We start from the raw sequence: 12980 nt of genomic DNA on the forward strand, positions 1-12980 counted from the left end.
GAAGTGATTATCTGGGAATCTGGGGAGAAAAACCCACTGAAAACCAGAAAGGAAAGCAGAGACTCAGCCTGGTGTGCAGGCAGGGTGGTACTGCAGAAGCTGCTCCCTGATGGGAGATGTTGCTCTGCAAGAGACAAATCAGTGGCCTGCTCTTTACTCCCCTCAATATCTTGTGCTCCTTACATTTCCACCAGAATCCCAAAGAGGTTTCTTTTGTCCAAAAGGCTGTTTGTTTTCTTTTGACCACTCAGAACTTGTGATACTTGTCTTGATCTATTAACCAGGTGTCCAGCCAAAATCAATTGCCTGTCAGGCTCAGACCATTACCCAAAAAGTCAAGACCTCCATAAATATTCCCGGCCTCATTGTGCTGGTGACAGATTCTGCAGGTTGTTTTATGTTACAGTTGAACAGTTTAGACATTGCATTTGTATATATTTGCAGGCAGCCCTGGAGGGACCATCTCTGAGCAGAGTGGGAGCAGCAGCTTGCAGACTCCAGCACCTCCAGCATGACCACAGCAGGAATTCTGGTGCTCCTCTCCTTCGCGCTTTGCTGCGCCCCAGGTGAGTGACTCTCCAGGCGGCTGAGCCCTGGCTGTCCTCAAAAGGGTAAGGCAGAGGATTCAAAGAGAGAAAATCTCCTTCAGAGGGCTCTGCTGCCTCGGTTGGCATGGTGCAGGTTGCAGGAGTGTATTTCAGGATAGTCCTCGGTGGCTTGCTGCTGTAGCTGATGGTTTGTCATAAATATAAATAACAGCAAGTGGAGTTCTGTGCTGGCAACTCGTGCTGTTACACTTTGTACACTGATGTTCTCACACCATTACACTGCTTAGACTTGTACAATTACAGCAAATGGATGAGTACTTGAAGTAAGGCCATGAGAAGGGGGTCAGACCTCTGGTAACTAGTAAGGAAAATATTGTAATGGCACAAGCAAGTTCTCTGCAAGGCCCTGGCAAATTTCCTGCAATGATCTTTCTGCTAATGGAACAGCAAGAGATGAAAACAAGCCAGACTCTGATGTTCTCACTGCATATTCACAGCTGATGAAACTACAAAGCCAAAGATATTTTTTTCACACTCGCCTTCTTTCAAATGCATATTTCTGTCAACAGATGCTGTATGTATTTGCTTATCCTGTAGGTGACTATTTGCATTTGTCTCTGTTGATTCAGGTGTATTTCCAGATACATAACAGCAGCGCTTTAGGGTCAAAACGGATATGTAAAAAGATAAGGAAGGAAAAGCTCTTCTGTTTTCAATTAATAAATCTACATGTCTCAGAACAAAAAAAGAACAAAGCAATTCAAAAAGGTGTTTCATCATAGCCAGCAATAAGCAATGCTATTATGCTTATCAACATAGAAAAAAAAATCATACATAGTTTATTTAGTTCAAAAAACAATCACTGGAAATCATTCAGCTTGGTCCTGCACACAGGAATTTTATATCCATATTTCCAGCTTTAATTGAGGTCTTATCACATTGGCTTTTGTTCATACTTTCTGCCTCTCTTTTCTTTTCCAGATACTGTCTTTGGGATTGAGGTAAGTGGAAGATTTCTTTCTGTAAGTATGTGGCCTAAAAAAGATATAGCCAAAGGAATGGGAAAATCCTCCAGCCTGTAGGTGCTCAGCTGTTTTTCACCCAAGTGTCACACTCGGGTCACTGTAATCAGATCCTACAGTGTAAAACATTAAATTATACTGCCCTTGGCCGTACATCTATGCTGTATGTTAATAATGTTTTAGTAGTAATGATACAATGTTTTTGGATTAATTAATTTTTCAGCAACTTTAGACTGGTCTAAGCTTTTTTTATTTAAGCTGAAAATATATAGCTGGTTCTAAATTAAAGCAATAGACTGGTATCAGAACCTACCTGAGGGCAACCTACTGAAATACTAAAATACTCTGAGCTGATCAGCTTCCTCACAGGTCATTAGTCTTGGTCCTCTGAAAAAAACCCATGATCAGTGTATTAAGAATGAAAAAGACCAGAAGTGCAGTGGAGGGGCCACAAGAATAGAAGATCTAGGGACCAATGGAGAGCCTTCATAAAATCATCTCAAGTGAGCACAAGAGACCAGCACTGGGTTATCCCATCCAAGGGGCTGCATGGTTATAGCTGTTCCCTCCTCCTCCTCTTCTCCTGCTCTTTGGGGACATCTCTGCAGGAAGGATTCTCCTGAGGGACCCACAGCAGAAGTTTGTGCTGTGGCAGCGAGGACTGGTTGTACCAGCTCAGTGTCCCACACAAAAATGAGAGTTTTGAATGTCTCAGGTCTTCTCATCCTGTTGCTGTGATTCCTGTGGCAGGTGGACTGCAGTACCTATCCCAACACCACAAACGAGGAGGGCAAAGAGGTGCTGGTCTGCAGCGAGGCCGTCAGCCCCATCTGCGGCTCCGACGGCGTCACCTACGGCAACGAGTGCCAGCTCTGTGCCTACAACGTGTACGTTCTGCTTGGGGACAGCGTGGGGACAGCGTGGGGACAGCGTGGGGACCCCAGGCAGCACAGCTCAGAGCTCCTGGCAGCACCACAGCTCACCAATCTGTCACACGTCACCTGTGTCAATTCCTTCAAAATGAGCGTGGCTATCGCGGCATGGCGCTCAGGCAGAGCTTTAGTCACTGTGTCTTTCTTTTGCTTCTGTAATTTACTCAGGTTTTTTCTTCTCTGTCTCAAGGAATGGCCAGGTGATGGCTCTGAGAGCACATCTCATCACAGCAATAGGATAGAGATGCTCTGCTCAGAGCTGCCCAAAATGGTCCTAAAGCTTCCCAGGGTTTTACATCCCTGCCAGCTACTCAGCTGATGAGGGAGGGTGGCTCTACCTTCTCAAATACAGATATTAAAAAAAATACAGATATAAACTGACTGAGAGAGTCAGTTTTCCCTTGTATTAATTCTAGCACTTAGGATGTAGCAAGACATCTTTACTGAACTTCCTAACATTTGTCTTTCCCTCTGCAGAGAATATGGAACCAATGTCAGCAAAGACCACGATGGAGAGTGCAAGGAAGTTGCCCCTGTAAGTTAAACCAAGGGCAAAACAAGGGGTGTGTCCTGCTTCGAGTGGCCAAAGGCGCTAATTGAAGTAATTCAAACCCTAAACAAGAACACAGATGGGCTGCCAGAATCTTGCAGTGGTCACTTCCAAGTGAAGTGTCATCACAGTGACTGACAGAAAAGCTTTTCTCCCTCTGTGGTGCTGTCCTGTGTGGCCAGGCAGACACACCAAATCCACTTGTGTGCTGTTAGCAAGGCCTTCACCAGGGCTTTGTTTGCTCCCTCACCAGGTGGATTGCAGCAGGTACCCCAACTCAACCAGTGAGGAGGGCAAAGTGGTGCTGATGTGCAGCAAAGACATCAGCCCCGTCTGCGGGACCGACTGGGTCACCTACGACAACGAGTGCCTGCTCTGCGCCCGGAGCCTGTGAGTACTGAGCACAGAGACCTGGGGCTGCTGCTCCTGGAACTGCTCTTTTGGACAGCAGGACTTCTACCAAGACCTCCTCTTTTCCTCCTGACTAAACCTGGTTGTCCTCTGTCATTAGAAGGAGAGCCGTGCCTTTGGTCTAGGCAGAGAAGGGGAGGGCTGGGTGGGGATCTCACACAGGACAGGATGCTGCTCTTAACTAAGTTAGAAGGGTCTGTGTGGCAGATGCCGCCTTGCAGAGGACAACAACTCACCCAGGGGGCATTGACATTGTCCCACAGCCTGTCTCCTCATCCATCCTGACCCCTGTCCCTCACATCTTGCTATAAACCAGCTCTCTGGCAGGCAGTGACACCACCTGAGCTGGTCCCTGGAGCCACATGGGCACAACCTCAGCCGGTGCCTCCTGTATCCCACATGTTGTGCTTGAGGCTGCTCAGCATTGCTGGGTGATGGGGCTCAGCAGAACAGGTTGCTTGCAGAGCTCCCTAATGCAGGTCTCTTCCCTTCCCAGGGAGGCTGGAACCAGCATTGGCAAGAAGGCTGATGGTGAATGTAAGAAGGAAATTGTCACAGTAAGTGAATTGGGTGATCAGGGGCTGGGTTTTGGTCCTGCTGCTGTCAGGGGAAGCACTCCCAGTGTCTGCAGCAGCCCCCAGACCAGCAGTGTCCTGCAGAAGTGAAACAGCTGCTGTGCTGCAGAACAGGAGAGATTTTGCTTTCTCTACACATAATAAATGTTATTCGTGTCAATGCCAGGAAAGGAACAGGTTACTGCTCAGGAAGGGATGAGTAAAAGAATAGTAGAAATAATCCATCAGGGCAGAACTGTGAACAGGAAGAGAGAGTGGCTTTTGGGGTCAGACCAATGCTCCATCTAGCCCCTGGTAACTTGGTACAGAGCCTGCTGTTGGCAGGGGTTGTGAGCATTGTGTAGGACAGAGTGAGAGTGCAGAATGTAGAGAAAAGTGACTTCTACCCTTCCAAACTCCAGCTGTTTTCAGGTGGAGGACCTCAGCTGCGAGTGATTTCTGTGCAGTCACTAAGCCTTGATAGATTTCTCCTCCATAAAATTCCTCAGCCTCTTCCTGCACCCAGACACATTTTTAGCCCTACAATTCTCCTCAGCAAGTGCAGCACTCATTGCTCCAGGAAACAGAATCCCACTCTTGCAGTATCCAGCCACGTGCTGATCTTCCAGTTTTAAGACTCCAGGAGGGATGGTGGAACTTTATAGAGGATCAGCACTCCATTTCCCCAGACACCAGTGTTTCTCCATTTAATTTCCTGGCCAGCTTGGGAACACAGAGCACGGCACCTTCACCGAGTGAACTGCTGCTGCTTGGAAATGCCATGACCAGGTTATGATATGCATCTCTTCAAACAGGAAATTATGATCTATTTTTATATTATTAAATTCTCCTGGCATGGGAGAAACTGACACCTCAGTTTATATCAGATGTGCAAGGAAGTTAATTACTTTTGGTGAGATTAGTATCACCAGCACTGCAGCTCTAGCTCAGGGTTCAAGCTCTTGTGCTACTGACTCCTCCACATCAGAGTCTTTTATTTTTATTTATTTTTTACAGGTTGACTGCAGTGACTACCCCAAACCTGTCTGCTCACTGGACTACATGCCTCTCTGTGGCTCTGACAACACAACGTACAACAATAAGTGTATCTTCTGCAACGCAGTCGTGTATGTACAAATATCAGTGATGTCTGTTTTATCAGTTGCCTCATGTGGGCACAAGTTTGCACAGTTACTGCTTTTTTTGTTTGCTGGATACTGTTGTTTAGGGATTTGGGGCAGGAGGGAATGCCAGCCACCGTGTCAAGCATTCATTTATTTTTTTCATTAGAGCATAAAAAATGCTACGGCTGCTTTGTTAGTGTGAATGGTTTGAAGAGCATTTAACCTAAATGGAATTCTTCTTGCATGTTGCAAAGGAAATGAAATTCCTTTCCTTTTGAAATTCCACTATAGTTTCCCCACAGATATTTTCAGTCTTAAGAATGGGTTAAATTGTTTCACTCATGTCTTAATAATCAAATAGCAAATGGGATTACGAGTCCGCAAGTTCCTTGGCTCTGGGGCAGGATCCCATCTGACACCATCTCTAGGAACCATCAAAAAGACAGATTATAGCAGGCAGGACTCTGTGTTTAATTCATTCTTTCCTCCCCTTACTTTCAGGGACAGCAATGGGACAATCACTTTAAGCCATTTTGGGAAGTGCTGAGTATTGTGCCAAGAGAATTCACCACAGGATCCCCACTGGAAAATCCCAGATAAAGATCTGACCTCAGTTCATCTCACCTTCTGGGAAACTCAGCTCACTCCTGATTTTCTTTCTCAATAAACTAAATCAGCAACATTTCCCTGTCTTCTTTCATGTGTTGTCTCATGAAACATTGCCTTGATTTGTTGGATGATGATACTGAGCAGAATAAGTTACGTGCTCAAAGCTCTGGGATAGAACAAGAACATAATCTTGCTCCCCTCCCTCTCCTAAAAGGGCAGAAAATCAAATACAGATGCTCCAACCCAGAGCTGTGTGTCTTTGCACATAAATGACAATAATGTCCCTGCATTAGTGCTCAGACCCTTTAATGTTTGACACTGGACAGGGCTGAAGTGGTGACACAGGAGGGTCCCTCCCCAGGTGTTCCTGGTGCATTTTCCTTGTCAGCAAAGTCCGGTCACCCCTGGGTGTCACTGCCCAGAGCTGATCCCTGGCTCTGTGCTCACCTGAAGTGCTGCTCTCTCAAGGGCACCCTGCTGGCACAGCCCAGATTGCTCAGACACGGGCATTGTCTCTGCCTATTTGTCCAAGTCCTCCAACTGCCCAGATTTTTCTCATCCTGGAGTCGTCCTTTAACACCCTTCAAACGTTTTGACATTAATGCCTTCCTAGGTGTGGTGCCTACTCCTGCCTACTTGTCTTCTCTCGGTCTTCAATTACACAATGTTCTCTCCCAGCCCAAGGAGTATTTCAGCAGTGTTTCAAAATCCAAGGACAAAGTATCCTTCTCTTTCTTGAGAGTGTGACCTGTCATTGGCGTATTGTGCTTGAAATTTATTTTGCTTTTGTGTTCTGTTTGAGTATTGAATTGGGTTTTGGTTTTTTTTTTTTTAATCCACACAAGAGAGGCATAAATAAATTGGGCTTATCCCTCCTAAAATGTAATATCTCCCACATGCATTTCTTCTGGGAATCAAAGGGCGAGGGGTGCTTGTTCTCCTTGATGGAGGTTATCCCAAAAAGCAATGCTTTGGTGGTAAAACAAAGGATTTATGTAGAGATGGGCAGATGGATGAAGCAGTGATATCCAGATTGGGTTCAGATTTTCTAGGATCCATGCTAGGGTCTCAAATCATTCTGTCATCATCATACTAAAAGTCTATTACTGCAAAGCTAATGGCTTTTAGGGGAAATAACAATTGTAAATTTTTTTTGCATAGTCCCATAAAAGTTTCTCCATCCCTTGTCATTTTCCAGGACTCCTTTCAGTGTCTGGGATGCCCTCTTGCTTGCCTTCCTGGTTCATTGTTTTCCTGCTTTCACTATAACTTAGTGATGTTTTACTTGGGTGAAGCACAAAAATAAAAGGAGAACCTTTCTGCTGTGGAAGCATTTCATTCAATGTTTTTCTCATGAAAAAGCACTGCACAAAAATAAGCAGTGATAGGTGAACACACAGAAAATCTGACAGCAGTTTGTACAGTGGCTCTTTTGCCTGCAGGAATTTTCTGTGGTCCTTCAGAAGGAAACTGTCACATATTTCACTTAAAATAAGGACTCAGAGGGTGTATCTCACACATCTAAACTTCGCGTGACTCCCGTTGATGAAGAAACACCACTCTTGGCTTCCAGCACAGCTTACCTCTACTGTTATTACCACCGAGACAAAAGGCTGGAAATGTTGCTCCAGGATAAGGGTGGATAAGGCAAATATGAACATGCACAAACACACACACCCCCCCAGTGGTGCAGGCATACATATAAGCGTGGTTGGCACCTGAGGACAGAATCCAGGTTGAGTTTCCTGAGCAAAGGCCAAGCTCTGCTGCTCACAGCTCATCCAGCCACCATGAAGATCACGGGGGTGCTGCTTCTGCTCTCTCTGGCCCTTTTCTGCATCTCAGGTGAGTGGCTGTGCCTTGGAGTATGTGCTGGCTGTCTTCAAAACCACAAAAAAACATCCTCAGACTGGAAAGAGCTCCGTTCTGCAAGGACTTATTTACTCCTAGAAAGATAGTGTTGAAAAGACTTGACATCAGAGACTATCACTTATGGGGTAATATTTTAGCAACAGAACTGAGTGGGTAAGAACAACTGTGGGAACAGCTCTACTCTCAGTGCTAGTTTATGCATAATGAAAGAAGTGACATGAACGTGGTGCAACCCGGGGACTCAGACAACCAGTACTTAACCTCTGAAATCTTGCAGAAACACAAATAATTTTACTGAATGAAAGTGAACATTTCTTGTAGTCATCCTGAACCGAGGTGTAGTTTGAGAGCCTGAATTGGTGTAGGAGCTTTATAAATTCACTTCTCACTAAATACTATTCTTATTTAAAAATAATATTGGCAATGCATATAAGATGCTGCCTCTGTGTACTTGTCAGCTTTATGTCCCTCTTTACCTCAATAATTTGCTTTGCTTTGAGTTCATGTCCTGTTCCATCCTTTGAACCATAGAAAATGCCTTTCTCTTCTTTCATTTTACACAGCTTTTTCCATTTTGACTGTAACCCTCATTAAATAAAAATACTACAGAATCAACATACAGTATGGCACAACATTTTGCCTGGAATTCCTTTTGTCTAAGAATAATTTCCTAGCACACAGGGAGTTGGAAGATATGTATTCAGGGCATGCATTCTCAGATTTTAGCAGAATCTATGAATTGCATTTGTAATATATTTCATTTGTTCTTCTTTTTTTTTTTTTTTTAGTTCCAGCTACTGATGCGCTGCAGGTAAGGGACAGATTTTTCTATTCTCCATCCTTTCTTTCCTTAAAGCAGTTTCTGTATAAATCTTTACTAATCACATCATGATGGAGCCTTTCAAAATCCTGAGACACCCAGCTGCCTGAGCAATATTTGCCACAGATATTATCGGGTGAAATTGCCATTTTCATCTGGTGATAGCTTCAACGAGTAGGGCAGCATTCAGCTCATGTCCAAGTTGTTGTCAAAGTTACTGCAGCATCATTTGCAGTGGTTACCCAGGCTCTGCATGGCTGGAGGCAGCACTCCACTGCCTCCTGCCCTGTCCCTGGGCTTTTCCTCAGCGTCTGGGCAGCAAGGGGGCAGCTCAAGGGGTGTGTGGGGCCTCCTGATGTCACTTTTCTCACCCAGCTTTGGTTAAGAGATTTTTTTTTTTTTTTTTGTGAATACAGGCTGCACCTGTCTACTGCAGGAACCAGAGGACTATCAGGAATATGTGTACCATGGAGTATGTCCCCCACTGTGGGTCTGATGGTGTCACCTACCCCAACAAATGCACGTTCTGCAATGCCTTCCTGTACGTATGGAATAAATCCCTTCACCTACTCAGTGGTGAATTAATTTAGCTTAAACTGGCTAATCAGTCTTGGACACTGGCTGGAGAAGTAAAGTGCTTTTATTTCATTTGTTTTTTCTCTCACCAGCAATGGTAATTTTTTTTTTTTTTGGGAGAGTTTGCTAGGAACTCCTTTCTTTCAGATATAAAGAGACAACATAGTGTTCTATGTTTTCCTCTTAAGTGATTTGCAAAAGAGCTTTCTCTCAGCAAAGTCTGTTTCCTACAGACTATTTGGTCTTTTAAATTAAGAACTTTTCTTGTCTTTATATGTCAATAATAAAAGGAAATATGTGGAATAGAGTTCAGAAATTCCTCTGTGGTGCAGAGGGACAGACCAACAGTAAAAGCCCAGATGTTCTGTCTCCAAGGTACTGATTTCTTACTGATTTCTTTCTCTGCAGGAGAAGCCGTGGAGCTCTTGCCTTGAGGTCTCTTGAAGCCTGTTAAGCTCTTGACAGGATTCAGCTGAGAAAGAACATCCCTCCCTGACAATGTTCCCCATGGCAGATGACTTCCTAAATCCCTGACCCTTGAAAACCTCTTATCAACCCTGAAACCTCTGATAATAAAAAAAGAAAAGACCCAGCATTTATGTTGTCCTTTGGTCTCATTCTGGCTTTACCTAGCAGGTTGCATGATTTTACCACTGCAACAACCCTGGGGTGTGGGAATTAATGGGAAAATTGCAGGGGAGAGGGAGAAGGGTGTTCTGATCTACAAAAACACCAACCCCAACTGCAAGGGCAATGGGCAGCTCTGGTGGGCATCTGCCTTCATCCAGCTTTCCAAAAGAAAACCTGGGCTGGAGATGCATCCTGGTGCTGCTGTCCATTTCCTGCTCTGAGGGGATCTGACAGACACTGAGAGGAGCCTGGCTGAGAGGAGCTGCCTCCCTCCCCAGCTGCTGCTGTCAAATACCTGCAGCCTCACCCAGCCTCACTCTGTAGCCTGGCAGCACCAAGAGGCCCCGGGCAAACCTAAACATAAACATAATTAGAGACAGTCCCAAGACTTGTAATTGGGGTGTTCTGGCACTGTTCTGCCACACAGAAGGGGTCTTGGTGGCACAATGAGCTGCTCATCCCTGTTTCAGTTTCCAGGGTTATCCCTAATTTCTTACACCTGCAGGAGAACATGTGAGGAAGGTCACATTCCAAGCTGCCTCCACCTCACGAGCAGGATTGAAAACTCACCTGTAGCTGAGAGAAAGCCTTTTGCAATCTGCTCTGCTCCCCAGAGCAATGTCACAGGGTGTTTCCTCTGGGCTGCCCACGCCGGTTCGTTGCTGAGGGGCACTGCAGAAAACCCATGGGCAGCCAGTGCCAACAGAGCTGATGTCCAGGGGACGCTGGCAAGCACCGAGCCCATCTGGGCACCTCACCCATCACTTAGCTGCTGGTTGAAGGTAATTACCTTGACTGTCGCTTGTAGAGGATCCTTTGAGATTCTCCGGCCTCTGGAAACCTCGGCTGATGAGAGGAAGGGCTCAGAGTCGTGGTGTTAATTTATTATTCATTAACAGCCAGGCGCTGCCAGTGCCCTGTGCTGCAGAGGCAGCAGCCTCACAGTCAAATAGTTAATGATCTTAAGTGACAATGTGTCACTTCCCAGAGACTGCAGAGAGCAGCTCTCTAAAAGGAGACAATTTATTTCCAAAAGACATGATTCTCTGCAACCATTTAGTGCCAACTCCCTTCCTGGGGCTGGAATGTCCCTCCTGTCTGTGTGCAGGAAGGCTTTTCGGTGTCAGATGTGATTTCTGGGGACCAGGATAAATTGAGGCTCTGGGAGGCAGTGCTGGGGGTGTGGGGCACATTCAGTCTCCTTCTTCTCCCCCTCTGCAGAGCGTGGGAGTCAGGGTAGGAGAGCAGCAGCTGCAGCAGTTATTTTTTCCTTGGGCAGCAGCGGGGAGGATGAGGATGGCCCGCGATGCCTTGGAGACAAGCAGAGCTCCCGATCGTGCTGGAGATCTCTGATGCTCAGGGGGCCTCTTGCAGGGGCATGTCTGCTAAACAGGAAAATCCAGCAGGCAATTAAGGGCAATTCCTGTGAGTAGAAATGATAAATCCTCTGCGATTGCTCAGGAGTGACCAAGGGCAGAGCAGGACCCCAGTGCAGCCTCCTGCCCCAGCAGCTCATCCTGGATGCTCCTTAAGATGGAGAGGAAGAGAATTCTCCTTTATGAGCACCTCGTTGGAAATAATTTTTTTTATTGCTTCTCAATAAAATCCTGCCACAACAGCACAAATCCTCTCACCATTACTAATCTAACTCTCCCTCCAGGAAATTCAAGGCAGGAAACATTGTCTGCCTGCCAAGGTATTTTATGGTACAATTCTTTGAGCAGTACCTCAGCACTTTATGTTATTATCTGATGTTTTGGATTCAGGAAATGCCATTCAATTACCCCACAACCTGATTAACACATTGCATGTACTTATTTTGTTCTGCTTTATTTCATATAATTCCTTCTATTTTTGTGCATTGTTTGACTTGTTGCTGGCCAAAATATACCTCAGGCCGGTCTAGACCTTTCTGTTAATGCAGTTTCTCTCTGTGGCTTCTGTCAGGAGAAATGGTTTATTACTGCATTCTTACTTGATGTGGAGAAAAATAAAATTGTGTTTGAAAAGTGAATTAATTGTGGGTGTTTTGGGGGGCTGGCTGTGTCAGAGCTATTGCAGTGAGGCAGAGCTGAGGTTCACTGAGGGATTGGGCTCCTCAGCCTTCTGCTGTTAGCATGCAGCTTCCAGACAGTCAAATTATTCCAGACACCCTTGCCCGTGATATCATCTATGCTTAAAAGACTGGAGATATTCAGGCAGCAATCAGATAGCTGAACTACAAGGAGAAATAATAGGTGAGTGCGGCTTAGGGCAGGGGCTTTGCGAGCTGTAAATTGAATTTCTGTTCTCATAGAAGATCCAGCTCTGCCCCCGTGTGCAGAGGTCTGGGAACAGCAGCTCGGCCGGGATCTCCTGCGGTTGTTCCTCAGCCCCGGGAGCCGCAGGGAGCTCCCTCCTCCTGCCCGGGCTGCAGCCCCTTTGTTCTCGCTGCCCGCGGCGGCCGCAGAGCGGAGCGAGCGCAGGGATGCCGCTGCTGGCATGACGGCAAATCCTGCGTGCGCGCATCCACCCTCGTGTTTAATAATAATTATAATAAGGAAAAAAAACCCTGTTGTTGCTCTTTGTAGCCAGATGAAGCCTACGGCAAGTTTTAAACCAAAGCAGGGAGCATCATCAGTGAAGAATTTTTTAGGTTGTGGTAGGTTATGGATTTACTTGAGGTAGGAAGTCTCAAGATCAGAGGAAAATCTTCCCAGGAAATTATCACTGCTATGGGAAGAAATGCTGCTGGATTAGAAACCCAGAGTTATTGGAAATTTACCTTAATACAAGAGGACTCATTATATGATGGCCAACATTTATCCCAATTATGTGGCCATAACCCTCCTGAATGTTTGCCCTCTAGGAGTCTGAAATAGAAGGAAGCATTTTATTTCAGAGTTTTATTTAAGCTTTTGTATGGATCTCAAATCTGTAGAAACATTAAAATAATCTCAAAGTCACTTTACTGAGCCCTCCATCATGGTATTTCTGAACCTCAGAATCACAGGATAGTTTGGGTTGGAAGTGATCTCTGGAGATCCTCCAGTCCAAACCCCCTGCCAAAGCAGGGACACCTGGAGCAGGTGACATAGGAGCATGGCCAAGTGGGTTTGGGATGACTCCAGGGAGACTCCACCACCTCCCTGGGCAGCTGTTCCAGTGCTCTGCAGCTCTCAATGGAAAGAATTTTCTCCTCCTGTTGAGGTGGAACTTGCTGTGTTTTAGGTTATGGGCACTGCTCCTTGTCCTGTGACTGGGCACCACTGAGAACAGTCTGGCACCATCACACACATCCCAGGGGTTTGGGCAGGTGGGTTCACTTTGCCCTTCCCATTTGCAACAGGTGT

The 12980-nt window shown here is 45.8% G+C and overlaps 2 protein-coding genes across 2 annotated transcripts; both read left to right on the forward strand.

Moving 5' to 3' along the window:
- Window positions 1-496: 496 nt before the first annotated feature.
- On the forward strand, window positions 497-5688 carry LOC136562997 (ovomucoid-like). The gene is made up of 8 exons (XM_066560126.1): window positions 497-566; window positions 1530-1549; window positions 2321-2457; window positions 2980-3037; window positions 3306-3442; window positions 3960-4020; window positions 5035-5144; window positions 5643-5688. The coding sequence occupies exons 1-8, from the start codon at window positions 512-514 to the stop codon at window positions 5686-5688; spliced, it is 624 nt and encodes a 207-aa protein (XP_066416223.1). The 5' UTR covers window positions 497-511.
- Window positions 5689-7496: 1808 nt separating this feature from the next.
- On the forward strand, window positions 7497-9576 carry LOC136563180 (ovomucoid-like). The gene is made up of 4 exons (XM_066560416.1): window positions 7497-7595; window positions 8411-8433; window positions 8859-8983; window positions 9427-9576. The coding sequence occupies exons 1-4, from the start codon at window positions 7541-7543 to the stop codon at window positions 9470-9472; spliced, it is 249 nt and encodes an 82-aa protein (XP_066416513.1). The 5' UTR covers window positions 7497-7540; the 3' UTR covers window positions 9473-9576.
- Window positions 9577-12980: the final 3404 nt, after the last annotated feature.

This window comes from Molothrus aeneus, chromosome 15, assembly GCF_037042795.1.
Source record: "Molothrus aeneus isolate 106 chromosome 15, BPBGC_Maene_1.0, whole genome shotgun sequence".
NCBI lineage: Eukaryota > Metazoa > Chordata > Aves > Passeriformes > Icteridae > Molothrus > Molothrus aeneus.